The sequence below is a fragment of the Nyctibius grandis genome, chromosome 4, assembly GCF_013368605.1.
Source record: "Nyctibius grandis isolate bNycGra1 chromosome 4, bNycGra1.pri, whole genome shotgun sequence".
Classification (NCBI taxonomy): Eukaryota; Metazoa; Chordata; class Aves; order Nyctibiiformes; family Nyctibiidae; genus Nyctibius; species Nyctibius grandis.
The window spans coordinates 47,008,199-47,035,667 of record NC_090661.1 but is presented as its reverse complement, the minus strand read 5'-3'; the positions used below and the strand labels follow the sequence as shown (position 1 = coordinate 47,035,667).

General features: G+C 48.9%; 2 protein-coding genes across 3 annotated transcripts in view; both read right to left on the bottom strand.

Annotated features, from left to right (window-relative positions):
• The window catches only part of FLVCR2 (FLVCR choline and putative heme transporter 2), a 40,879-nt gene extending 30,484 nt beyond the window's left edge, over positions 1–10,395 (bottom strand). For both annotated transcript variants that reach the window (XM_068399363.1, XM_068399362.1), the window contains exon 1: positions 9,898–10,395. In XM_068399363.1, the coding sequence (XP_068255464.1) occupies positions 9,898–10,395 (498 nt within the window). The remainder of the gene's footprint in view (positions 1–9,897) is intronic.
• Positions 10,396–22,083: 11,688 nt separating this feature from the next.
• BATF (basic leucine zipper ATF-like transcription factor) lies at positions 22,084–27,025 on the bottom strand. Its single transcript, XM_068399901.1, has 3 exons — positions 26,960–27,025; positions 25,046–25,150; positions 22,084–22,290 (listed from the first exon to the last, which is right to left on the bottom strand). The coding sequence occupies exons 1-3, from the start codon at positions 27,023–27,025 to the stop codon at positions 22,084–22,086; spliced, it is 378 nt and encodes a 125-aa protein (XP_068256002.1).
• Between the last annotated feature and the right edge of the window lie 444 nt (positions 27,026–27,469).

The window sequence follows — 27,469 nt, the reverse complement described above, 5'->3', positions numbered from 1 at the left end:
CACTCAAAACACACAACACTGTCCTGATCTCTGAGAATCTCTCCTCAGGAACCACAGAATCACAGAATGGTTAAGGGTTGGAAGGGACCTCTGGAGATCATCTAGTCCAATCCCCTGCCAAAACAGGTTCACCTAAAGCATGTTGCACAGGGTTGCGTCCAGGCGGGTTTTGAATAACTCCAGAGAAGGAGACTCCACAACCTCCCTGGGCAGCCTGTTCCAGTGCTCTATCACCCTCAAAGTAAAGAAGTTCCTCCTCATATTCAGATGGAACTTCCCATGTTTCAGCTTGTGCCCATTGCCCCTTGTCCTGTCCCTGGGCACCACTGAGAAGAGTCTGGTCCCCTCCTCTTGACACCCACCCCTAAGGTATTTCTAAATGTTGATAAGATCCCCTCTCAGTCTTCTCTTCTCCAAACTAAGAGACCCAGCTCTCTCAGCCTCTCCTCATAAGAGAGATGCTCCAGTCCTCTGATCATCTTTGTAGCCCTTCGCTGGACTCTCTCCAGTAATTCCTTATCTATCTTTCTTCAACTGGGGGGCCCAGGCTTGGGAACCAGGCTGCTGGCACTTTATTTTAAGAAGGCTTTGGGGTAATTTTTAAACAGAATACCAGGGAAGTCAACAACTACAGCAGAGTGCACTGTTCAGATGACTTATTCTTTAAAAGCTGATAAAGGATAGAAGGAATATATTTCCTACCTGAATTTTGTCAAGGACCAGTCCCAACAACATCATATTCAAGAATCAAACATATACAAGAACAGGCAACAAAACCAAGAGCAAGTGTCTAATAAGATGGTATAAATGTACCCAAAGTCTTGAAATGGAAAATGGGATATCTAATTCAAGCTTAGCTGTTTGTATACTAAGAGTCTGCTGAAGGAAGATAATCAGTGAGGTATCAGCATAAAAATAGTAAATGAATGATTGATGGAGGAGTGGGTCTTTACCTTAAAGAAAACTAAGAGTCAGCAACAGGAATACAGAAGCCCTATAAAATTCCATAAGTAAGCACAAATATTGACAGAGGAGACCACCAAACCCAGGTCAATTAAAGTGTTAAAAGATAGACAGAGAAAGATGCTGCAAAGGCAGAAAAACACAACAGAGAGAAACTTCAACGTTGCCCTTGCAGGCTAAATAATCGTCATGATAGGGATGATGCAGAGACTGCATTTTTTGATTCCATAAATACTCTTTTCTGAGGAGAACCTATAAAAGGCAGCACAATTTGTGATTTAGACCTAGAGCAGCACAGTGTGACCACAATCAATATTACGGAACGGTTCTGCACCGCACTCAAATTCAGCTTCCTTGCAGCAGTGACAAAAAAAAACACCCTCCAAAGCACTATGGCAATATTTAACTTGTAAGAGGGAGCCGCCTAAAAGGAAAGAAGCTTGTTAAAAGGAAATTAAGAAGAAAAGAGCAAGAAATTAAAACGCTTGCAAGTGGCATTAAGACTGTGTAAAGACACTGCATCAGAGGCTCAGTGTCTGATGAATATGAAGTGTCTGAAAGCCTAGAGAATATTAGCAAAAGATTTTAGAACAGAAAAAGGAACCACAGTTAAGTAAAGGGGAAAGATAAAATAAAAAAAACACACCACAACCCAACTCAAAAACTGGACATTATTCCTTTCAGCAAACTAAAAAAAAAGACAGTGAGCTGGACCAAGCTAAAGTAAAACCATCATTACACCAAAAAAGGCTGCGGAACAACTTTACAAATTAAGTCAAAACTCACACAGCAAAATCAGGAAGCCTGCCAAAAAGTCTGTAGGGCCAAAAGATGATCACTGTGGAAGAAGAACATTCGAGAAAAAGGGAGAACTCAATGAAGTCTTGCACCAGCGTTCACAACATGGTATTTATAGGAGGTTTCCACATCAACAGAATCTCTTTGCCTGGCAAAAATCTGAAGCATTATCAGTGGAAGATCTTAATCAATTTATTTCAACTAATTTCTTCTACGAGGCATCAGGACCAGATGGTATTCATCCAGGAGCTGAAAAGAACAAATCAACAGAAAACCTACACTACTCGCACCCAAACACACATAACTGCTAACTCTGCTCTGTTACCAAATGCTCAAATCGGGAATGGAAGAAGAGAAAAGTGATGTGAATTTTTAAGAGGCCCAGCACGGGCAGGAGTCCCAGGAAACCCCAGGGCCAGCAGCCCGCCAGTTTGGCCAAATCGGCAGAAACTGTAGCAATCAAAAGATTGAAGTTTATGCGTTGATAAGCACCAATACAACAGGCTTTTCAGACACTATGATTTCAACACAATCTTAGCAAGTTCCCAAGACTTCGGAGAGTTAGGAGGATACGTTCCTTTTTTACTGTCTTTCCCTTAAGCACTTATCACTGACTGGCCTGGGGCTGCCTGACAAATTTGGCCTGACCTAGGCAAGATGTTCCTCTGTTCTGATGCACTGTGCCTTTCCAAAGGAAAGGCTTTTGGGGGAAAAAAAATAAAATCAAGGGCTTCACCTGCTGTCAGCAAAGAGAGCTCACTGCATTTGTCAACACACCACTGGAGCTACTACACCTTTCCACTCCCAGAAGAGTGACTTTTAACAGTGCCCACACTCATTGTGATCTGGGAATCAATCTTTCACACATACCACCCATACCACCACCACCCCAGACCAGCCTGGAGATCAGAAACAGGAGAATCTAACTACCCACTGCAGACCTCTCTTTGAGGGACATTCGTGAAACTCTTATCAAATTCAGTATTTTAAAGCATTAATAAAACCAACACTTCCCCTGTGCCAAAGACTTCCCTCCTGGCAGCCCTACACTGAGCCACCCACACAGTGCCACTGCCAGAAGCCTTCTGAGGGTCACAACAACCCAGTTCCCTCCAGGGCCACCCCTCCATTTCTAACGGAGTCTCTTCCACTGCCTCCAAAAGCAGGGGAGCAGGAAAGATCCATGTAACTGCTGGGGAGATGCACTACCAGTCTTGAACCATATACTTACAGTGCACAGCACTACCTCTAATCCTCAACATCCATATCAACCAAGGAACATGATGATGAGGAATACTCTAGAAAACCAGAGGGACTACCATGCTTTGGAAGAAAATGACCGATATTTCAATTGCTTTAACAAGTCAGTCCTGCTGTACACACTGATTTACCTGGTTTCCGACAGATATGTTTAATCTTGTAGGGCTTCACATTTTCAAGATGTTCTTCTCCAAACACAACAGTAGAAATGGTTTGGGGGTTTTGTTTTTTGTTTTTTTTTTTTTTAAAAATTATACTTGATTCTAATACAAGTGGTTTCAGGTACCAAGAGCTTAAAAACAAATGCTGTGAGATTCCCCAAATGAATGACGAGAACTGACCCGACAATATTACCACCAGGGAAGCCAAGGTGCTCGGTGAAAAGTCAACAAAGCAAGACTGCACACTGCATCTGTTGTTCTTCTGGAAACCTCCAGATAACTACCTCAGATAACCACCACAACAACAGATTGTCTCTCCAAAAATCTTACAGACGAAACACACAAGCCAAGTACAGCAACATCCGTGCTGTTCAGTAACAGATGAGACTAGATCAGGATGTCACGTAGCCCACACTAGCAAACCAGTGCAAAGATGCAGAATGTAGTGCAAACCAGTGCAAAGATGCAGAATGTAACTGGTAGTGGCAAAGGACACATCTGACAGGTGGAAGGAGGGGGAAGTTGCACAGTTTGCTGGATCTGAACAATGCACCTCTTGTTGCAGTAGGAAAGCCCTCATGAAGGGGAACAGAAGGGCTTTCCATCTCACTACATTGCTTTTACATGTATGAGAGAGGGAAACTTTGAACCAAGCTCAACACATACATAACCTGTGCCAGATGCCTCTCTGACAGTTCTGCCAATATAACTAAATGCATCAGACCCTGATCTCCATTCACCCAGGGAACCCCTTTGAGGAGGTACCGATTCCAAAGCCCTGGGCAACACAGCCTCTTCCTCTACTCTTTATCAGTGTGTCAAAGCTCTGCCTTGCGGTGCTCCCTCCTTTTCTAACTACATGTGCCTCCCATGCTATAACCATGACATTTCACAGGAGCAGCTAAACTTGCTGACCCTACAATTCACGTATTGCAATGTGCAGAGCAGACATCCACCCCTTTCTCACACCCTGTGACTCCTACTGCACATTGGCTTCCCAATCCTTTGTTATCAGCACAGATCCCAGCTGCCTTTCGATACAAAAGGCTACCACAGAACTGAAAATACCCAACTGAAAAGCTGTGTAAAGCAGAAACTGCCAGTTCCTACCCAGTATACTTTTGTATGGATTCTGTCCAGAATATGCTTCTTCCATACCACTGACAGGAAAACTAAAAGAGCCTGTTTGAAATCCAGATAGTCAGGAAGTCAACATATGTAAATGTTTTCAAACCACAGCTTAGTCACCTTTCTTGCAACGTTTTAAGAAGCAGAAAGGACCAAGTTGTGAAAGGAAAACTTGTAATCCAGACCTTGTGACAAGATAAGATAGGACTTAGGCTCTTTTCTACTCTCCCACTGATGTGGGAGATAATGTATTTTTTCAAACTGCACTTGCACAACCAAAGCTCTTCTGGAAGCCAAGCAAACTCCCTTCCTCATCACTCTTCTGCATCTGTGGCATCATCTCATACTGCTTAATATGATGCAATGCCATGTGACAAAGACTACTTCTCTATGCAAGTCATTCAGGGAGTCTCAGCATTGAATGCACCTTCCCCCAGTTTACTGGGTAAGAAATGCAATACAGCAAAACAACAGCAGCAGATAAGAGAGAAGAGGGGTTTCAGCTCTGACAGCTACCTCAGCTGCTGAAGGAATCCTCAGTCGGGATATAATACTTTGGTCAAGGACCTGCTATGGTCACCTAACATAGCCAGCCCCAGGGGATCCTGCGGGGCAAATGCTGAGGGTGCCATAGGGCAGCCCCTCCCAGCAAAAACACTGCAGTCATTCACTTAACTCCCATGCAACTTCCACAGAACATAACCCAAAAAACAATTGCTTCTGTGAGGGAGAAGGGGGAGCTGCCTTTGGTGTGTGACTGGGAGGGGAGCACCAGATGAAATAGGTAGAAAAAGTTCATTTCAGGCTCCAGTGTCCATTTATAGAAACTTAGGCATTTCTGGGAAAGCCACATCATTGCTATTTGGTCAGCACGCCCTCCCACACTGAGCCACGTCAAGGATCTCAGAGAGCTGGCCACGTAGCACTCCTTGTGATCCAAGTGCTCTGATCCACCCTGCCCTTCTTTACAGGGGAAGGAAGGAGCCAGGGCCAGAGAATGTCAACCAAGCTACAGAGGGATGTGAGGCAGACCACTACCTGCCCCTATTTCTAACAGGGATCAAATCTCATCTGTCCCCAGCCTCCAGCAGGGACAGAACAGCCAAAGAGACCTAGAAGTCCACTTGAAAACAGGAATTCCACAGGATGTGCTCCATTTCCACAACACTTCTTAGATGCTGCCTTCCCTGAAGGGCAAAAGGTACAGAACAGAGTTAGCAGTGAGGCATCAAACAGCAGCACGTGCTCAGCACAAACAGCACTGTAGGCTCACCAGCACAAAAGCAATGGCCATTCGGATGTTGCAGACCCCATTATTCGGCAACACCCCCCTCACCCATGACCCCATGCAGACTCTTTCCTCCCATTCAGAACAAGAGGAAAGGACCTACCAGGAGAAAGAGAGCATTTCCCTGAATTTCATTCACAGCTTATCATCCAGTTTGTCCCCTTGAAAAGCCATCACCTAATCACTGCTAGACTGGCACTCCCAGTAGTCTCCAAATAGCACCTAAAAGCTCTGCCTCAGGTTGTTTCTGTTATGGAAGCCCTAAATCTCTGAAGTCACATGCCAGCTGCATCAGAACAAGGACAGACCCCACCTGAAGATCAGTAAGGTGCTGCATCATTTTTCCCCAGAGGCAGAGATGAATATGAAGCTGAAGTTTTCTTTCCTCACAAACCACATCAACACCTTTTATTAACTCCTGCTAAAAAATCAAGAAGCAAAATTACAGCAGAAATATCATCTAACACACCCGCATCCTTACACCCAAGCCCATCAGCTGCTTGTTTCTCCTTGTCAGAATGGCAAGAGCCAGGAACAAGCTCTATTTCAATCAAAAAAAGTAACAATACTTGTGGCAAACCAATACAAAGTCACAAACACAAATCTTCTTTCATTGCCCCAGTGCAATGCAGTTATACACTTCTCTGCATGCTGCCCATGTCCTTTGCCCATCAAGTGACAACAGGGAGATACAGCAGTAAGAGAGACACCTAAAACCAAGGTGCCTGAAGAAGCGTGGTCCAAGCACAGCAGTCCAGCACACGCCATGGCAGCTGAAGCAGAGAGCTGGTACCTGGCCACCAGGCTCCAGCTTATAAATCTCAAAAAGCCAAGAGAATTTAACTTGTTACCTAAACATCCACCCCACTGTGTTAGTTCTGTCACACCACAGCACCATGTTTCCTCATCCCCAAAAGACAGCAGAGAAAGTATGTTAAAAGTCAGGGGCAAGGCCAGCTGTCCAGCAAGCACATACTCCTGCAAATGCTAGTGTCTCAGGAGAGTGTTTCTTCCTGCTGCAGTCCTGTCACCAGAGAGAATGAGGGGACAGTTTCCCTCCGATGTAGAAATCAGTAGCTTGTTTGCTGCAGCCTGTCAGGTCTGAACCATGGCCCCAAACAGGGAACCAGCTGATGAATCAATACACCAAAATGAAAGCAGCACAGCCTTATGCAAACCGCTCTCTCCTGCCCAGCACAGCCTTATGCAAACCACTCTCTCCTGCCCAGCACAGCCTTATGCAAACCACTCTCTCCTGCCCACCTCTTGTGCATGGGACTTCACGTAGATATCCAGCACAGAGCTCCTCCACAAGCGACACTGCTGATGACGTAGCAGACACGGTGCTACTGACGGCTGTATTTCAGAAGCATGTCAGACAAATTCCTCCCAATATTCAAAAACATCTGAAGGACATTAGTGAACTCTTCAAAACACTTCTGCTTCCTTACCCCAGAACTTCAGCCTGATGAAGCCCCCACATAGATTTTTCCTAGTCTTTTAAGCAATGAGATGCTAGTAATATTGTAATAACACTAATATTTTAATGCCAAAGTATCCAACATGCAAGTAAACCCCATTCTACGCCTCCCCATACATGCACTTGCAGGGACAAGGAAAAAAAATGGAAAAACCTATGCGTCTCCCTGTTAAAATGGGGAAAAGTAAAATGTCATGAAAACCAGCAGCGGGTAAACAAGTGAATGTGATCGCCTCCTCCGCAGGTGTCCACACTCTTCTCTTCTAGAAGAATCCCAGCATTGATTCAAGAGTGCTCAGCCTAACCTTTCTTTGCACCTCAGATACCACAGCCAACACATGACCAGAAACAAGTGAGGAGAATCTGGTACTCTACTAGGGTTTGTTTGGTTTTCAAATATATACTATTTAAAAATATATATTTGGTTTAATATCCAGTCTGACTGATTCAATGATTTACTGTTCAGGGCTAACTTTGAACCTGAAGGTTACAATCACTCAGCAAGCAGCAGCGGCGTCCTGAGCAAACACCACCCCTGCAGACCTAGATGAACCTGCAGGCAGGGCTTTCTTCAGGACAGTACTGCTTAAGTGCTGCCTAAGGCTGAGAGGGTAGGAGCAGAAAGAGGGCAGGTGCATCAAAGCAGCAGTGACGCTGCCCGGCTCCTCCATGTAGTTGGTTGAAATTCTTGATGGAGGGACATCAGTCCTTGGCATTCAATAATAATAATCATAACAACTCATGACAGTTTTCCACCTTGAGGATCTGCAACTAAGTGACGTGGCAAGGAAAGGAAAACCATAGTTGTAGAGGAATGAGCATAGGGAATAATTTGCCATACTGGCATACTGCAATTACAAACCCGCCACACTACATCCTTTGCTAACACTCCCTAAAACACAGCCTTTAACTGCAGAGTCGGGAAAAAAGGATGTCTCTATTTCTTCACCCTGCCCAACATCACCAGTAAACAAAATAGCTACTTTTCATTCACTGTGATTATGCACCTCACGACCCTTGACTAAGGGAATGAATAGGTCCTTCCTACGGAGTACGCCCTGCCTTTAGTCATTGCCATTTCTGACTTCTCCAGTTCTCTAAAAGGAAAGTCTGGGCTTACAAAGCAAAGGCTATGTACTGAACTGAGGTCTCATTGCCATGTCAGTTCAACCCTCAGAGCAGTGTGGAGCACCAAAAGTGCAGCCAAAGTTTGCTTTTCACAATGGTTATACTAACCTGCTCCTTTTAGGACTGTGAGGATACCACACAACGCATACAGCACAGGCTGAAAACCTCATTGTTTGGATTTCTTATGCACACACTGTTGAGTAACTCCATCTGAATAATTAAAAAAAAGTCTGACAGCAAAATGCTCAGTTACTTATTTACTCTGAAATCAGCAGAGTGCCCACGTCAAGTTAAATGCCTTCCACTCTACAGATTCATCTAAAACACGTAAAAAAAAGGCCACTAGTCTGGGTGATAAGAGCAAGGAGGAAAGCTTAGATTAACTCAGAGAAAGATAAGCATGTTTTCTCTTTCCAAAAGATTTAAACCAGAGTCTCCTTAATTCCTTAGTGCTGTTCCACAAACTTCAGTTCCTCAAATACCATCTCCAAGCATTCAGCTCTTTTTGCATCAGCAGTATCTAAACAAATAGAGAAACCCAGGAATGTGGGGAAAGGAGACCTCAAACCCGCTGCACACAAAGTTATCTGTGAGGAAGAAGCATGCATTAGAAATTACCTGAATTGAAAACCATTCAAATCTGAATAGCAGCCAACCACAGGCTGAATTAAAGATGGTTCAGGGTGATGCACAGAGTCATGTGTAGCACGAGTACCTTGGGTCTCAAAGCAAGGGGCACAGGTCCAGCCTAGCAGCTAACGCCAGGTTCTGCTTCCATCTTCTTCGTGTCAGCACTGCAGAGCCAGACTTGCTTCGCTTACACCACATTGCATCAGTATTGGCCTATCTGCTTCACGCACCAGAGACAAGTGGGTGTTCCGGTGCAAGGGTCAAGAAGCTATTTCCTGATCCTTTCAAAGGCGTGGAAAAAAATATCACCTCTGAGCACTAGCCGGCTACAAGAAAAGACCATCACAGCTTGAGCGAGTGCAGGTCCCTGGCCTCCCTGACCCGCCTTGACACAAGAGTGCTCTGGGAGCTTACCTTGCCCTAGCCTGATGGAAGGTTTGTTTCTTTTCAAAGCAAATGTTTGTGAAAACTATGTACCTGTTTTAAGAGGTATGAAAGTGCTAAAGTCCTCTTCCTCCAGGGCTCAGTGACAATTACTCTTTTCAGTAGACAGCTAATCTTTGTCCCATCTAGTTGTCAGCAGGAGGAGGATATTGCAGTGTCAAGTCCATATGCAACTGCAGATCTGACGTTTGCAGGACACGCTGCCTAAAGCGCGTTTCTCAGCACCGTGCAATTCCCCTCCAGCCTGTCCATGGTTCTACTGAATCACACCCCTGGACTAGAGATTCACAGACACGGGAGAAGGAGGGCACTGGATAAGACCCTGAGGCCAAACACCTCTTAAAGCCAGAATCATACCCAACTCCCATGCTGCCCTCAAATTTGTAGACTTAGGTCCCATTTGCCTCTGCCGCCACCAAACTGCATCCCTCCAGGTACCAGCTGCATTTCCCAGGGGAATTTCGTGTAAGTGCCTCTTATCCCTGCTGCTGCCCTCCAGGCCCTGTGCATCTCTTCCCCCCCTCCCTGGTTTGTCCCCTTAGCACTCCCAGTCTCCGGCCAGGCAGGTGACAGCCCACCCCTTGTGCCTGACCAGCCGGGGGGCAGCCGCCCATTACCTGGTTCCCAAAGACAGCGATGGAGCAGGCGGTGGAGACCTCACTGGAGCCAAACCAGACAGAGGCGATGTGTGAGGGCATGCCCAGGATGAAGACCTGGGCCAGGGAGCAGACGACCTGCCCCAGGACAGTGACAGGGAAGAGGTGCGGCTTCAGGCTGCCCAGCTTCACCCAGGCGCCCAGGGCGTTGAGGGCCGAGCCGGCCAGGCCGATGAGGCGCAGGCCCCTCTTGTCCAGCAGCCAGGCGACGGGGAAGAGCAGCGGGATGTAGGTGAGCATGTAACTCATGGAGAGCCAGTCGACGGCGAAGGCGCTCACGCCATAGAAGCGCGTGAAGACGTTGTTGATGCTGCCGTACTGGATCCACTGGAAGGAGTTGCACAGGGAGTAGCTGCTGAAGAGCAGCACCACGGCCCAGCGACGCCGGGACAGCCGCACCTCGGCGGTGCCGGCAGCAGCGGCCTCCCCCGGCGCCCCGGCAGGCTCCTGCTGCACCATGCCGGCACCGCAGGCCGCCAGCTCGGCTCGGCTCGGCTCGGCTCGGCTCCTCTCCGCTCCCCGCCGGCACCCACCTGGCCGGGAAACTCCACCCGGCCGCCCTCGCCGGACTCACTGGCTGCCGCCGCGCGGGGAGGCGCCGCCACCGCCCCCGGCCCGGCCCGGCCCGGCCCGGCCCGGCCCGGCCCTCTCCGCCCTCCTCCCCGCCCCGCCCCGTCGCGGGGACGGGCAGGGCGCCTCGGTGTCCGGGAGCGAGGTGGCCGGCCGGCGTCCCGCCGGGTGCCGGTGGAGCGGTGGCCGCGGCGTGGGCCTTGCGGAAGCGCTGCCCGCGCCACAGCAGAGGGGCCGCGACCCCCGCCACGGCCGGCACCGCCCCGCCGTGTCCAGGCCCCGCCAAGCGGCCGCCCCGGCGTAGGGAAGGCCGGTGCAGGAGCGACTCCAGTCGTCACTGCGTAAACCGAAGGGATGAACAGGACGTGGCCTGACCCAGAACCGTGTCCTGGCGGGCTGCTGTGTGCCTGTGGGCAGTGCCTGACCCAGACAGCAGTGCCAGGGTGGATGCTTGGAGGATGAACTGGTTTTGGGTTTCATTTGGGTTGGCTTCTGATGCTTTTTTTTCATGGCATTGCATGCTATGAAGTGAAAACATCCAGTGAAGTCAAAATTAAAGCATTTCAGTGTGACTGAAGCGAAAGAGCCAAAAGTGATGTTTGTTTTCATCCTCATGGGGATCTTGCAGTTCATGAGTCAGCTCTTGTTTTCCCATTACTTCAGCAACACACGCCACTCCGACCAATTCGTGCCTGGAGGACACTTAAGAGCTGCAGTTCATTTAATTAACATTGTGTTATCTGAATTGTACAAACATTACTCAGTGCAAGCTTTAAAACATGTGCTTGGTTGCATGCTAGTGTTGTTCAGCTCTCTTCCAGCATTAAACACACAGCTCAAAGTTCACTTGGGAAAATGGGAGCAATGACCCGTCTAGGATGTTGTATTCCTGAAAGACAGACTTGGGTCAGAGAATGAAAAAGTGAAGTTTCTCTGGCTTGTATTTACTTTGCAGAAGGCTGTCAGAGGTTACTGATGCTGTCCTCTGAGTTATCCACCTGACTACTCCCAGGAGCAAAGGCAGACACTCAGCTTTGGTGCCTTTATGTTTTTACATCCCATGCAAGCAAAAAAAAAAAAAAAAATTTTTGGACAAATTATTCCAAGGAGAGCAAATGTCACCTTAAGTGGTTCTTGCTGTGTATCCGCACAGAGCTTGCTTCTTGTCACCCGCTTGGATTTCCTACTCCCAGCAGAGTGGCCAGGAGCACAGCTGGGGACAAGAAAAGCCAGTGCAGCCCTCCCTACGTGCTCTGCCAGAAGCACCGCAGGGCAGAGCTGTAAACCTTCCTACTCTCCCCCTCAGCCCACAGCTTTGCCAGTGAACCTCCAGCTTCGTCTGGGATGCTCTTTTCGATGGTACAACATAACCATAATGTGGCTGTTCTACATAATAAGCAAGAAAGGCAAAGTCAGAAGCAAGAGCCAGAAAAGAGGTTTTCAGTCCCATTCATTATTAGGCTAGGCACCTAAAGTTACTCCAAGCTCTGTACTGAGACAACAGAAAGAACAGAGGAATTTGTTCTAATAAATTAGTAATTTAAATGTATCAGGAATGCAATGAGTGATAGCAGAGAGTGCAGAGATGAAATCGAGCAAGAAAAGGACTGTCATGGTCCAACAGCTGCTTAGTCTGAGAACTCCAAGGGTATAACACTAAAATAGTAAAGAAAATTAACTTTTAGGTTCATCAGATTCGAAAAGGTCTTTACAAAATTCTCCACAATATTATAAAGAAATCAAAGTTACTCAGAGGTAATCACTATCATTGATTAAAGAGTAGTCTAAAAGCAAAGATCAAGAAAAGAAATAAACAGGCAATTTTTAGCATGACAAACTGGGTTTGCTCAGAGGAGCATCATTTATTAATAATCCCAAAAGCAGAGTGAGGAGCAAAATTTGCAGATGGTAAGACATTATTTAAGTTACTCAGGACTAACTTAAACATGTCATCTGCATGTTGTATTTAGGTCTGTATGACTTCAGGACTGTACCTTTATCTATCTGTAACTGAAAGTGTTATCACAGTCCATGGCACCTTTAATTTGTAAACTCAGATAAATGCAGGATAATGGACTTAGGTACTGTATGGCAGGAAGATACCAGTGACCAACAGGGATTGAACGTGGTTTTCAGGCCTACATCACAGAAAAACAAAAAGCAGAAAGAGTATAAAGAAAAAAATAAGGAGTTGAGGAGACACTGTCATCCATTAGAAAAACACTGAGAACAGTTAAATTTCTTTATATGTGACTAAAAAAAAGAGCACACACATAGAAAAATCTTTAGATATACAGGAGAGGAAAAAGAAACAAGTTGGATCATTCGCCCTTCTCCAAACTGGAGTCAGAAACAGTCTGTCATCTTGAGTTGTGTTTTAGTCCCACCTTTAGCTCTGAAATTTCTCTCGAAAATCCTCAGGTTTACCCAACACCAACAAAAGTCTGTAGCAAGCCAGAGCCTGCCAAGCAAGGAGTCATTTGCTCGCACTAAACCGATGTCTTAGTCCCGTTAGAAAAGCCAAATGGTAAATCAAAAATGACTAAAACACAGACCCTGCTGAAAATAACAGCTGAAAGCAGATGGATGAGAGTAGTGCCCAGCCTCTGGTGACTGCAGCCTCTCGAGTGAACAAGAGCCAGGCAGGGAAGCAATCCTGGCTCCCCCAAAGCTGATTTAGTCAAGAATTTTTCATACCTATAGGCCCACACTTCCCAGAACTGCCCTCCTCTGATTTCAAGGCTGGTTTGTTTTGTTTCTGGCTCTGTGAACTGTTCAATCTCCCCTTTATATCGTTTGCCAATTTCTGGACCAAAATAAAACCCCTGTGTTTTGCATTTCTTCCTCTCTCCATTGCTGCAGCTGTTTCTACTCAGATGAGCCTCTTTCCCTTCTTGAAGCAACACAGCAGCTGCTTTTGGATTTCCCTCATCAGAGCATCTTTACATAAAAATTTCTTAGCCATGAAAAATTATTTATATTTCAGGACAACCCCTTGAAGTGGATTTTAAAGCTAGAGGGAAATCTCCTTTATATGGAGATCGACACAAGTGCTGAAAAGGTTACAGGATTCTGCAGCCAAAAGTATCTGTGAATGTTGGAAGGCACTAAACTAGAGGCAGAAGCAGGGCCCAAATTAAATGTAACAGTAGAGGCCATCAGATAGAGTCTAACATCTCTGGCTTCCCTACTGATATCAAGAAATCCAACTTCTGACACTCTTGGAATATACTGTGCCTTTATGAGCAATGAGTACATGCAATTCCTTTATGTTCTGCAAGGACTAAAGAACATGCCTTGGAACAAGCTTGGTTTTGTCAAAGCCCACCCAATAAACATAAACACTAGGGATGATGCCGGCAATGATAATCCAGCTTTCTGATTTCTAGTAGGCGGCAACATGCCTCAATGACAAGCAAGGCCGTAATGAATGGGTGGTGGAAATTGGCTTGGAAGGTGTGCAGAAGGCATATTAGAAAATTATTGTGAAAAGAATAATTCCTTGATGCCTTTTCTGTCCCACAATGGATCAGAGGTCCAAGGAGTAGGTGGACAAAAGGTGAAGGTTGCCAGGGAAAATCAGGTACTCAGGGATCTACTGGATCTTCCAGCCATGCAGTTCCTGCAGAGACTTCAGAAGATGCTTAGGCTCCCTTTAAATTGGACGTATCTAAGCTCACAGGATCACAGGATGTCCCTTGCTCTCAAACTCACAGCATTGTGACTTGTGCCTCTAAATCTCATCATGGCACTTAGAAGACCTAGCTTGTGCAGCTCTTGGGTGGCTCTATCACATTTTGACTGATAGGATTAAGGTCTAGAAGTGATGTCAGAAGATCTCCCTTTCTATCCCACACAATCTTTCACAACAGACATTGCAGGGAAGATTACAAGCTTTTTGTTGGTGGAGGGGAAATGTTTTGTATTGGGTTCAACACCCAAACTGCTTTAGTGCAGGTCTTCACAAGTCAGATAGTTGTATCATTAGATCAAATGGCAAGACTCGAAAAGCTGGCAGAACCACTCACTTCTTCTGGGTCACACCTGGAAGCAACGCACAGCTGGAGCCACACCGTGCAGAGCGGGCTGGCGAGGGCTGCCCGTTGGACAAAGGCAGCGTTGTTCCCCTATAGATCCGGGAAGGCTGCGAGCCCTCTGCTGGCACCTACAGCTTTCTACATCCCAGCAGCCACCAGGAAGCAGGACCCAGCGTGCAGCTTATAAATGCAGTGGATTAATTTTAGTACTGTAGGTTAGATACAACATTATTTTGATACCCTAAACCTTTATGAATCTTTCCTGTTACATTTTCTGTGTAAAGATCTGAGGATACACACAGTGACAGGCAACTACATTTATAACAGTGCAGCATGCAGGCTCTCCAGCATTCAAGATTTTCCAAATAGTACCTTCCTCTACACGAAACGTGATGGCTTAGTTCCACAATCTAAAATCTCATCTAGAGAACACTGCAGACCTCAGAACCACCAAAGCTGTGCAGGGGTAACTTTGAGCACCAAACCCATCCGCTTCGAAGTTTAAGGCCTTTCAAAAGCATAACTCAAGAAAAATAATGTTTTGCTTCCTTCAGCACATCTCATATGTAGCTCTTGGAGAACTTCACTGGGGATACATCACCTACATTTGTTTTACAGGGGAAATGGGGGCACAAAGAGTTAAGGTGATTTGCCTGTGGCCCTGCCAGGGGAAGCACTGTTGTTTCTGACTGCCAGTCTGACACCTTCCAACCTTGGCTGCAACAGCAGCTTGAACTACCACCTCTTTCCAGATCTAATCTCCCTGGCTTTAACACAGCAATGGCTTTAATTTAACCCTGTTCAGTTCAGGTGTGATGTTTGTATGGATGAATCATATAGGTCTGAACTGCAAAGAGTACATGGGAGGGCATGGCTGAAAGGCTAATATTCACAGCTGCCTTCTTGCAGCATGAAAAGGGCATGTAAAGGAGTGCGCAGCATGGAAGGGCACTTGCACCCATGGTACCTCAGATGTGCTGGTTGTTGGTTAGTGCACATGCCTCGAGACACAGGGTGGTTACGCTTCCTCTGCATGGCCTTCTGCAAACAGATATCAGCTTGCTCTGCCCCATGCTCTGATCTGGCCGGGTGAGAACCAGCTCTAATCCAAAAGCTGCGTAACTGTGGTTAGCCTACTGCGCTGCTCAAGCATCTAAGCCCAGCTCTCAACCTTTTCTTGTGAAAAGCTGTGGAGATATAGATAGTTGTGAGGAGAGCCATGCATAGGCTCTGTTTGCTCTGTCATTGGAACAAACCCACCTCACTCCTCTGCTGTGCACTAGGCACGCACATGGGACATGAGGATCTCTTCGCTCAGCTCAGAATAAAAGAAGTGAAAAAAGAGCCAGGGAGACTCAAAACTCAGCCACAGTCTAGATTTATATCCCCAATCCAGATAAGGGTAACAGATTAACCCCAAATACCAAAAGCGCCAAGTATATAAGCCCTTCTTACTCAGCATCCCCCAGCCTCCATCTCAGAGTCATACCAGTTCATGCCAATGACACAAAAAAGGTTTTCATCTCCTAATGCTTGCAGCTGGCATTAATTAATAATTAAAGAGTGCTGGAAATGTGCACAGCTTACTGCTGAACTCAGGCAAGTTCCTCTTCTTCCTCCCACTCACACTGCAGCAAAAAAGACAAACCCAGGACAAGTCCTGGGGACCAGGGCACCATATCATCACTGTTGTGAGGGGAGAAAAGTCAATTGCATCTTAGGAAAGAGTACAGAACTGATGCAGGAGTTGGGAGGAATGTGCGCTCTCTCTGCGTGAGTGTGTCTGAAGCAGTAGGACTCTCAGAAGCTGGCATCTGGGACCTCAGCTGCAAGAAAAATTACGGTCTTACATAGTAACCTTAACGCACTGGTTGTAACCCTGCCCTGGCAAGAAATGAATATACATTCCCTGCTGTTTAGTTGGGTAGATTTTTGATTAATCTAAAAAACTTTATGTATACACATGTTGCTGCCTCACTGCTCAAATGCCCTCCAGATCATTAACCAATAAGGTGACAACAACACGGCAGAAGAAGGACCCAGACAAAGCGAGCACAGTGCTCTTTGCTGGGAGGAAGTCTCGCCATTTCATGCCATGCTTTGCTTTTTCTCTTCTTGCCAGTTTTGATTCATAAAAATACTTTGTCTCTTAGCAGTGATTCCTGCTCTTCTTTGGTCTCTGTGTGCTGAAATGTTATCATCCAGACAGCATTCTTGTATGACAAGCACTGCTTTGGACACTGTGATCATTGTAAGAGGCAGAGAGAGGCTCTCTTTTGTGGGCTGCTGCTTTGGTTCAGTATGCAGGAGATTATCCTCTTGCTGATGCAGGCTGGCAGCACTAACAGAAGTGACTTCTGAGATCGGATTTGCAAAACAAGTGCATATATACTTTGGAGACACACTAAAGTGAGCAACAGAGCTGCTTAGTCTGTCCTTTACCATACTGAAGGCATGCCCTTACTTCTCTTCTGACTTCATGCATACTGTGCTTGGGTATTACCCCTTCTTCTGTCCCTCAAAGAGAAAATTTAGAGGGAGCACATCATAGTGATGACAGCTGGGATCATAACAGCCCCATACAGTAGGATGAATGCATCTTCCCCTGGACTGGCTGGTTCTGTGTCTCCCCACCTTGGCACCTGGCACATTGGGAGCCTGCAGCTGAGCTGAGGAGGATGAAGCAGGAAGGGAATACTAGGCATAAAAGATTGCCCTGGGCTTCTCATCTGGGGAGATACGTTAAGCTTGAGTCAGCACCAAATGTCATATCTTTATTTATCTTACCATAGAAGCAGCCTTGAAAAGCTGATACTGAGTGCTTGTAAAGTGCTGAGCCTGCACTTTTAGGGGGATGGAAAGGGAGAAAATTACTGCACTCTCTCTGTTTTGTGACTTGCTATCCTTCTGCACAGAGTTGCCAGATGCCTTGATCCACAGGAGGTATTGAGATTCAGTGAAGGCCAAAAAGGAAAATGTAACTATGTCCCCCGGTTTCCATCTCCACTCTCTGATTGTAGCAACAGATGTTTGCCACACACCTCAGTTCTGTCTGCAGAGAAGACACAAGCCAGCAAGTAAATGTGGAGGCAACAGTCACTAAGGTTTGAAAAGCAGCCACAGCAGCTGCCTCCCAGCCCCACATTCTACCTACCCTAGCTGCTCTCCCACCCCAAACCATTGGGCTTTCAGCTGGCTTTGCCCAGTATGCATCCACAGCAGAGGCCCCGGGACAAGGTTGCTGGGTGCAAATCTAGCCCAAGTGCTTCTACAAAAGCTTTCCTGGGTATCAAAACACTGAGATCCACTGTTCTCATCTCAGGTCTCAGTGAAGGTGATTATAAGTCATCAGAGCTGCAGCCAGGTCTATGTTTATATAAGCAAGTAGCTGTTACCCCTCCACCTGCGATGCTCCCCAGCGCTCAGTCCCCACATCCAGCCCAGCACTGCCTGCACACCACTCTGCAAGCCCCACAATAGCCAGGGAAGGTGAGGGACACCAAGCCAAGCCCCCCGCACCCTTGCGCAGCAATGGAAACGTGCTGGGACCACAAAGTAGAACCGGCCCCTGGCCCAAGCTACAAGGTCCTTGGCCAAGGGAGACCACAGCCCTGCGTTTCCACTTGGACCTGGACATGCCCCTTCAGGCAGCCTTACCCAACCCTTACTGTCTCACACATTAACCTTGAGCCTCCCGGTTCCTTCCCTAGTCTCTGGCACTAGCCAGGCAGCTCTGCTCTAGAGGAGTGCAAAGAGGAGGTCGCTGACAAGTGCGGTCGCAGGATGGCTGGTGGAGCTCAGCCGGTGCCCAGCAGAGGCCAGCACAGGCGCAGTATTTTGGCGGGCTGTGCTTGCGGGGAAGAGCTGTCCTTCTACCTGGCCTTCCCTGGCTCAAGAAGAGTCTCTCAGCCTCCTGTGAGCCCTCATCTCTTTACTGCTTTGAGAGAGCTGTTCAGTAGGGGACTATGCAGTGCAACACAAAAGCAGTGACATCCTACTTGGGTAGGGACAAGCTGCCACAGGCCCAACCATCACCCAATTTCTCCACTTGTGTGCCCAGAAGCATCTCCTCCCTTGGAGTGGCAAGCAGGACAGTGCTCCTGGAGGCTGGGCATGGCCAGATAATACTCACACAACACTTTAGAAATTCCAGGTGCCATGGAAATGAAGTTCAAAAGGAATTGCATAGTGGGGAGGAGTAGACAATTGAAAGCAATCAGGGATGATTGTCCTGGCCTCCACCCTGCCCTTCGCTCTTCATTTGAGCTCATTAACAGTTCATTTGCTGACAATAGCAAGGGCCACACCAGAGGACAGGCACTTGGCTACTTAGAAATCAAAACTATTTGCTGAGGAGTCTTGAGTAGAGGCCAAGGGCCTGGGAAAGAGAAGCAAGAGACAGCACTGTACAAAAGTGAAGGAATCTCCTCACCTAGCCCGAAAAAGCAGGTTGTGCAGCTCTGCAAATAGTCTCAGGAAGATATTTTTCTCAGCGACTGCTCGCAAGAGCTGATGGCCCTGAAAGGATATGCTGTCTCTTGTTGCTTGGGTGCTGAGGACGGTCTCCCAGGGGAACCATTCTTCATAGCAAAGAGAGACTGTATCCAAGACACCTAACAATCACCAGCAGAAACTGAGAGGTCAAAAACTGCTTGAACCATGCAGATCATCTTCTGTGATCAGGTTTTTGAGGACAAGACTGGGGCATTAACAAGTCAGATTGGAAGATGCTCCCTTAGCACCAACATACACCCAGTGTTTGTCGAAAACGGCTGAGGCCTCCAGTGCTTGGAGGCCTTCCAGCTCCCTGCCAGCCATGCAGAGGAAGGGCACCTTAACTGATTGATGCCAAGACTATTGTTTAGGTTCTGGGGAGGATGTTGTTGCAAACCCGTCTCCCAGTCTCACCACTTACCACTTATTTTCGTTCTGAGTCGCAGTAATAAGTCTGAGACGTTACCAGTGAGTAGTCTAGCAATTCTGTGGGCATTACGCAGAACCCCACCCAGCCTGCAGAATCCGACTTCGACAGCTCTGCAACAAAAATACTGGCTTTGTGTCTGTGTGGGCATAGGTGATACATATACATCAGGGTAGGACCTTCTCCATCTGCAGCTAAAACCAAGCTTAGCATTTTATAGACTTGAGAAAACACAAAGGTCGCAGTAAGGATGGAGGTTTCTTGTTACTGTAGGCAATACTGTGTTTTAAGTCAGTGCAAGATTTGCTGGAGCTCCGTTGCATCCTCCAGTGAGGAGCCTGCAGTGCCCTGCGCAGCAAACCCCAAGCGAGGAAGCAGTAGCTTTTTTCTCTAATTTTCTGTAACCTAGGAAGCATGGGAACATCGGAGCCCTAAGGAACAGCAAGTGAAAAATCTGAGAGCAAACCTACCAGAAGGAGAAGGAGCAGAAGTAGAGCCTGTAAAAAGAAGCTCCTCTAGAGCTGAAGCCAGTTGTCTCTCCCAGGCTTAATGGGTCAAATTCCAGAGAAAAGCAGTTTGGGAAGAGCCTTTGCTGCCTGGGTGGCTCAAAGCATGGCCTGTGTGGGGAATCAGCAGGTTGTTGTACCAATGGATGGAGTGAAGCCTACTGGTGTAGATCTAGCAGAGGGGAGTGGTGTAAGACACACTGAAATTACTCCTGCTGCATTTTTGTGAGCATGATTAGAATCTTTTGCTGCCCATAAATGTATTCTGCATGTCCTGTATGCAGAAACCATGCTGCTTGGCTGGAAAAACCACCATCCTCCCCCACGTGTGAGCATCCCCCTTGGGGCAGGGAGCAGAGCTGCACAGATGAGGGCCAGTGCAATCACCCATTGCTTCAGCACTGCTTTTGTAGGGTGGTGACACCCAGGCCAACGTGCTGACACCAGGAATCCCACGTGCTTCCCATGCTGGCACAGAAGCTGGAGGCAGGAGGTTCACAAGCCTCTTAACAGGCCGTGGGAGGAGAAATCGCAGTGCTACCTGCGCCTCCCCTGAGGACAGCTTGCTGAGGCATGGCAGTGTGTGGTTATCATCCCACTAGTGCGAACCAGAGAGAGAAAACGGGCACAGCACAGCACATTACAGACTTTTCCCAGCCAGTCTTGAGGGCTGTGATGATGGGCCAAAACTCATCTGGAAATATGCTGCTTCTCTGTGCCTGAAAGAAGGGTATCTACAAATTGGGTCCATTTAGCCCAGTTAAAAGCCTATGTCAGCACCACTGCCTGTGGTACCCTATGCTGAAAAAATTGCAGCGGATGTTCCTTAGAGATGTCAGCAGTCCTGAGCCAACATTAGCAACAGGACCTGCACTGGCAGGTGGACTTCAGTTTTGTGTATAGAGGGGGGCTGATAGGCAGACTGCTGGCTGGTGGGATGTTAGGTACAGAGACCACCTGTATGGACCGGCTTGTGTTTTCACTAGATCAGACCCAGCAGAACTTATCTACTCTTCACTGACCTTTCAGATTTCATCTGATTCAATACATGAGGTAGTGCAGCAGCCTTTTGTGGAGCTGTGACTGGTGGGGAAGGGGAAACAGTGTAGGCTGCAGCTACGTGCCTTATAGCAGGGTGCCTTGGAGCAAGGGTCCTGCTAGGTTCTGCTTCCCCTATGCACTCCAGCACAGCATCACCGTCCCCCTCCATGCTGCGATGCTCCTTCCCAGCTGTGCTGCTGGTCAAGCTGAAGGCTCCACCAGCCCACCAAGACCCGCACGTGAGGTGACACGATATGACAGTGCACCTCCACACATGCAAGAGGAGCACGTGGAGGTCTAGCCATTGGCAGCAGGGAGCTGAGGGGGTCAGCAGGGAAGAGACCTGTGATGCTATGTGGCACATCAGACTCATTAGCCAGGGCCAGCCCTGCAGCAAGGAGGGACCTGTCTCCCGCAGGGACCCCATCACCCAGCAAACCATTGCTCCTCAGCCTGCCCAGCCCACACACATGAGCCCCCCTTCTAAATGTGGGGCTCCAGCTGCTGGCCCTGGATTAGACACAAGCACACACAGGGCTGTTCCCTGGACTCCAATCTCTCCCCTCCTGCTGCCTCTGTCCTCACTGTCATGCCAGGCCTTAGGAGTGGCTCGGGTCCTATTTTGGAAACAAAGAGTTAAGCATTTTCAATCTTTATTTTACAAAAATAAACCAGTTTTGCCCTGGTACTCTGTGGCCCCCAACCTTCCCCTTCGCTCCTGCTCCTGTTTCTCTCCCCGGAGCTCCGGCTGTTGTGCGCTGCAGCCAGCAGCTCGCACGGAGGCTGCCAGTGCCGCACGCTCCTGCGAGTGTCCCCAAGCAAGCTCTGGGGAAGGGGGTTGGTGCCCTTTTGCGAATGCCTCCTCTTCCCAGGATCCAAGCTGTTAACAGCCCGAAGATGCCTCCTGGTGGCTCTGCCATTTCTGTACAGGGAGCAAGTCACTCAGAGTATGCACTTTGAGAAGGGGTGTCCGTCTGTCCATCCGTCCCTCTCCCTTGGATGGAAAAGCGAGCCCCAGAAAGTTGCTTCTTGTCATTGGTGGAGCCGGCAGGCTGCCGTCCCGCTGGCTGGCTCAGTGCTGGAAGCGTGGGGAGCTGATGTGGGGCTGGTGGAAGGAGTGTGTGGCATAAAGCACTTCTGGAGGCGGCGGAGGGGACGTCAGGATGGAGCAGAGCGGTTCGTGGGAGCTCAGCATCGAGGCGAAGTGCTTCATCTCCTCTGTCAGCTGCTTGATCTCCCGGCGCAGGGCAGCATTCTGCCTCTCCAAGTCTTCGCTCTCCTGAGGAGACAAAACCACAGGGGCTTCCTCAGCAGGGATGAGCTAGGGACATGGGGGTCGCGGTCCCGTGCCTCTCTGCCCTGCAGAGTTTCCAGAATGACACGTTTCCGCTAAATTTGGCGCAGAGCCGTGCCTGGGCAAACCCCTCTCCCCGAGCTGGCCGGGCCAGGCGCGGGTGCGGGCGCGATGCTGGCAGCCCCAGCCCCGCTCCCCGGCCCCAGCTTACGAGAAGTGACTGTGTCGTGCTCCCGCCCAGGCTTTCTCGCTCCCTCTCACACAGATGCACGCTGCCTGGCCGCTTCCCGGGCCGCCCGGCCGAGGGGGAGGGCGCGCTGAATAACCGCCGTCTTTAACCAGAAAACCACCTGCCACAGGAAACCTGTCATTGCCCTGGAAAGAAAAGACTCACTGCTTCCTGCTAGCAGCCGGGGAAACCAGCGGCACGGTGGGGAGGAGGGGGAGACGCTTGAGTCAGAAGAAAAGAGAAACCGAGGCCTCAGAAGAACTGAATTAATACTGTTATTAATGAGAATAACAACAAAGGCGTTAATAATGATTCTCAGCCTCGTCTCAACAATCCCGAGAGCATCGCAGCCTTTGCTACTCTACTGCTGCTGAAGTGCAGCCAGCTCCAGGCTGGAGCGTCCCAGGCACCAACCGACCATGGAGCCAGCAGCCTGGACAGGACCTGAGGAGGGGGGGGAGGGAGGATGCAGTGGCAGGCTCTGCAAACTCAGCCAAGACAGCTAAAGTGGGACCCAGCGCTCTGAGGCCCTGGAAAGCTGCACCACCACCTGGGCAAAGCGAACCTGTCACCCCTCCGCTGCCACATTGAATTCTGATGGTGCCTGCTCTCTGCGCACAGGTTGAAACGCACCCAGCAGTTACAGCAGCTCTCACTGGAGGAGCTCGCACAGCAAACAGGCATCTCTCAGACATAACTAGATGCTTTGGAAATCATGACTGACGTCAAACTCAGGAGCTGATGGGAATCACCCAGGGACTGGGCGTCCCAGCCTCCCCATGACTCATTCCCCTCAAAACACAAGCTACAAAGCACCGGGGCAGATGGAGCTGCTGGCTCCTTTCATACCACCATAGCTCAAGCTGAGCCATGCTCTTCTGGGCAGAACCACATCAGAGAGGCAAAGTCCCTGATGCAGAGCCGACCAAAGGCAAAGAGCACTCAGGGAATGAACCCAAGAGCAGCAGGGGGTCACTGACCACCAGGAATTGGAAAAACATTAGCAAAAATTCACCATCCATCCTCTACTCGTCTCCCTGCTTTTCTCCAGCTGCCTGTCAGGATCTTCTCTGTCTGAACCAAACTGGGCTTAGCCCCCCTGCTCCCGTCCCCATGGGAAAGCAAGGAGTATGTGCTATCAATGCTAGCTGAGCAGTAGCAATCTCGTAAGCAAGTGATTTGTCATCTGCTCTAAGAAGAGCAGTCCAATTCTTCTTGGTGCACAGCTAGGCAGGATTTTCTTGGGGGCGAATCAGAGCCCATAGCCACCTCTAGGATTACCTTGGAGAGAGCACTGACCCTGAGGAAACAGTGTCTCTTCACCCCTCTCAGGCATAGTCACCCAGAGCCATCGTTGCTGACAGATGTAACGCAATCAGCCTAGAGCCATGTCAGCTCTAGGAGGATCATAAGCTACTAAGAAAATAGTGAAATCTCTGTCTTAAACCCATCTCCAACCATGGACTGAGGGCACTATGTAAGGAGGCAGGTTCAGAACCGGCCTTTTAAGAATTCTTCCCAAGAATTGGGATCTGGGGGAATATGAAGACCACTAAGACAAAGGGTGGTGTTTTGAACATGAGCTCGACTACCACTTTTCAAAGGGCAGACAAGCCCAGCACAGGGATAAGGGTGGTCTCTGCCCACTGTAGGCTGCTGTTCTGCATCCTGCCCACCAGTGGCCCAAAACGCATGGGACTGCACTTACCAACATGCGAAATACAAAGGAGCCCAGCCCCTGTGCTCCAACACTGACCACACACTCCTGCCCACACACACAGCCAGAAGTGACCCCCCCCCTTCCTGAAAAGCAGACGCCTAATTCTTCACAGTGGGAAGAGACACAGGGGTGCCCATGGAGCCACAGGAGGAGAGTGGGACAGCACGGGGAAACCAAAGGAGGGAAAATCCATGCTAAACAACAGGAAAAGCCTCCAGCTACTGTACAGTGTTCAGAAGTAGAAAGGGATACAAGTGCTACCATGGAGCCGTTTAAAAATATTAGACAATTATTAATATTTATTTATCTATACTGCGTAGCATCTCAGTGAACAGACCAGAAGAGATGGCCCATTCGGCTCCACATTGCACCATCATCCATACCAATGAATACAAAGCGCTACCGTCTCAGAAAAGCATCCTTGTATGCTGTTCCACTGCTGTGTAAGTGATGGCATGAAGCACAAACCTGGGGAGAGACAGCCCAGGTGTGCCTGTGCTTTCAAAGAGCTTCTGACTGAGCTGGTGAGAAGAGGTTAGGAAAGGAAATCGGTAATGTCAGACTGAGAGATAAAGATGCATTCAAAACTAGCTGCAAAACTAAATGCTTCAGTGGCAGTCATCCCGGGCTGCATGCTCTCCCTGCGAGCACTGACTCCTGCATCCTGCCCTGGACTCGCTTTTCTTGTCCTGTCTCAACTGAGCATCTCCGCTCCAGTCCCCAGGGGAAAAGCACATTGTCCCTTATATGAGCCCTCAGCGCCGGGGACAGGGAAGGGTAGGAGTGCTCACCAAGTGCAGCGTGTCTGCTTTCTGAGTCTGCCTCAGGCGGCTCTTCTGGGCAGCGATGCGATTCTTCTCTCTCCTTTGGACTTTCCTTATGTCATCAGAAGAGTCCTAGGGAAACAAGGCATGGTAATGATTGGGACATGCCCTCCCTTGCCCTGCTCCTCCAGGGCAGTAGGTGGGAAGGGGACAGAGCAGATAACATCACTGAAGCACAGGACATGGGATACACACCCTCAGCACCAGGATAAAGCCATACCCCAGGAATGTGTGATGGTTTTGGCATCCCCATTACCAGGAAGGGCAAGTCTGATACCCTTGGGCATGCTGGAACAGCTGGGAAATGACCACTCCCCCTTCATCAAGACACAGGCCTGGGATATGGCTTGAGGGACCAGAGTAAGGACCTCTCTCCGGAACAGAGACAATTTTAATTCCTTGTACAGAAAACCTTTCCCTTCCCCATCTCTCTGCAGGGATACGGCACTGCAGACATTCCAGCTCCTTGACTAAACCATCTTTCCAGAGATTCAGCCTGTGTTTTTCTCCTTTCATCCCTGTGAGTCCCACCCGCTCCCCATCACCCTTCTCTCTCAGGCTTTATTTGTTGCAGACCCTTACAATGCAATGTGGCCCCTGCTTTGTTTAACTAGACGACCCAGAGCTTTTGGTTTTTCCCCAGATCTCCTTTGCTTCATTTCTCTGATCTCTATGCTTGCTCTTTTCTGGAGTCCCTTGGTAGCAATGCCTGCAATGCTGACTGCAACACTCCCAAGCCCCTTGGGCAGGGGAGGGCACAGGTCTCCAGGCTCCAGGTCAGGAGCTTCATGCAGCAGCCGTTCTCTGCTGAGATCTGGTCCTGCTGCTGCCTTCCGACAGTTGAAACCGTCACACAGACTCTTTCATCTTCTATTTTCATATTACACTACACCTTTTGTGGACGCTCTAACATTCACACCACCACTTCTCCACAGGACTACAAAACTCAGCCACAGAAGTTATCTTCCCAGCCCATCAGCCTGTCCACATCCTCTCCCCCCTCCACCCCGCCCAAGATCTTTTCTTTTCTTTGAACTTAACCATTTTATCCTTGCCTTCAATACCCTACAAATGTCTCAGATATGGCAGCTCCCATGTCCTGCACCAAGTCCAGTCTCTATCCTTTAGCAATCCCTGTGCTTTATCCCCTTCTCTACCAGGATGCCTTGCAAGCCCAAAATCATCTGCCTTGATCGTCCCCAAGACTTCTGAGTGAAGTCTCAGGTTGTTGCCAGCCCTAGAGAAATGGCAAATGACAGATATAATAAAGCTTAGCCAGAAAAGGCAGTGGAGATACCTTGAACTTGTGTCAGTATCTGTCAGCAAAAGACCTACCATTAAGGTACTGCATGCAACAAAACAAAATCCCTCTTTCAAGCATTACTGAGATGAAAAACCTCTGAGGCTGAACAGAGAAGAAAGCAGACCCAAAGTGGCAGGGATTTTCTGGGTCTCGAGTGCTTTCTGCGGCAGTGGGAATCAGGCAGGCTGCCCCGGAGCCGTCCCCGTCCGTGGTGAGGAGGTGCATGCTCGGGCTCCTCACCGGAGCACCGACTCTACGCCAAAGCTTCCTGCCTGCTGCTTACCCAGTGTGTATTGCAGGACCCACTGTCCCCGGGGTCCCGGCCCCCCAGTTGCCCCAGCATAGCCCTAGGTCACTGGGACTTCTCTCTCCACCCGTACCCAGCTCGGTGGCCGGGGCTCCTGCCAGGGCTCTCTGCTCAGCCCCACATCCTTCTTCCCACAGCCGTTCCTAGAAAGCCCTGCCATACTGCGCTGTGAAAACGCCAGCGGTGGGTGCCACCCTTCCTCCTGCCCACCCGTGGCCCGCTCCAAAGGACTCTCCAGCTGGGAAGAGCTGGGGAAGGGTCCCCGCTTTACCTGCTTGCTGGGAGGGGGAGACTGGCTGAAGCTGCTGGAGTCGCTGCTGTCGGAGCTGTGGGGCATGGCTCCTGTCTCTGGCTCCCAGGGCCTCTTCAGCTTCCTTTGTGCTCTTGGTGTGCCTGCCTTCTGTCTCCCTTCGCTTCCCTCTGCCCTGCCTTCCTCTGTCCCCCCTCAGATGGCCCTTGGCTTCCTGGCTGTTGCCCGTCCCGGAGGCACACTGTCCTCCTGCCCCACGCTCTGCCACTTTCTCTGACTCTCCCTTCTCAGAGCCTCTGCACCTTCCCTTTAGGTCTCGGCCTCCTGTGGTTTCTCAGAACTTCGGGGATGTAAGCTGAAAGTCACGTGGCCGGAAACTTTAAGGCGAAGAAGAAAAGTTAGAGAAGAAGAAAAAGGAAAAAAAAAAGAAGAAGAAGAAAAAAAAAGCACATCTGGGAAAAATGAGCTTCAAAATAGCCTGAAAAACCCCCGAAAAGCACCTTCAGGCGGTTGAAAAACAGCGAGATGGGT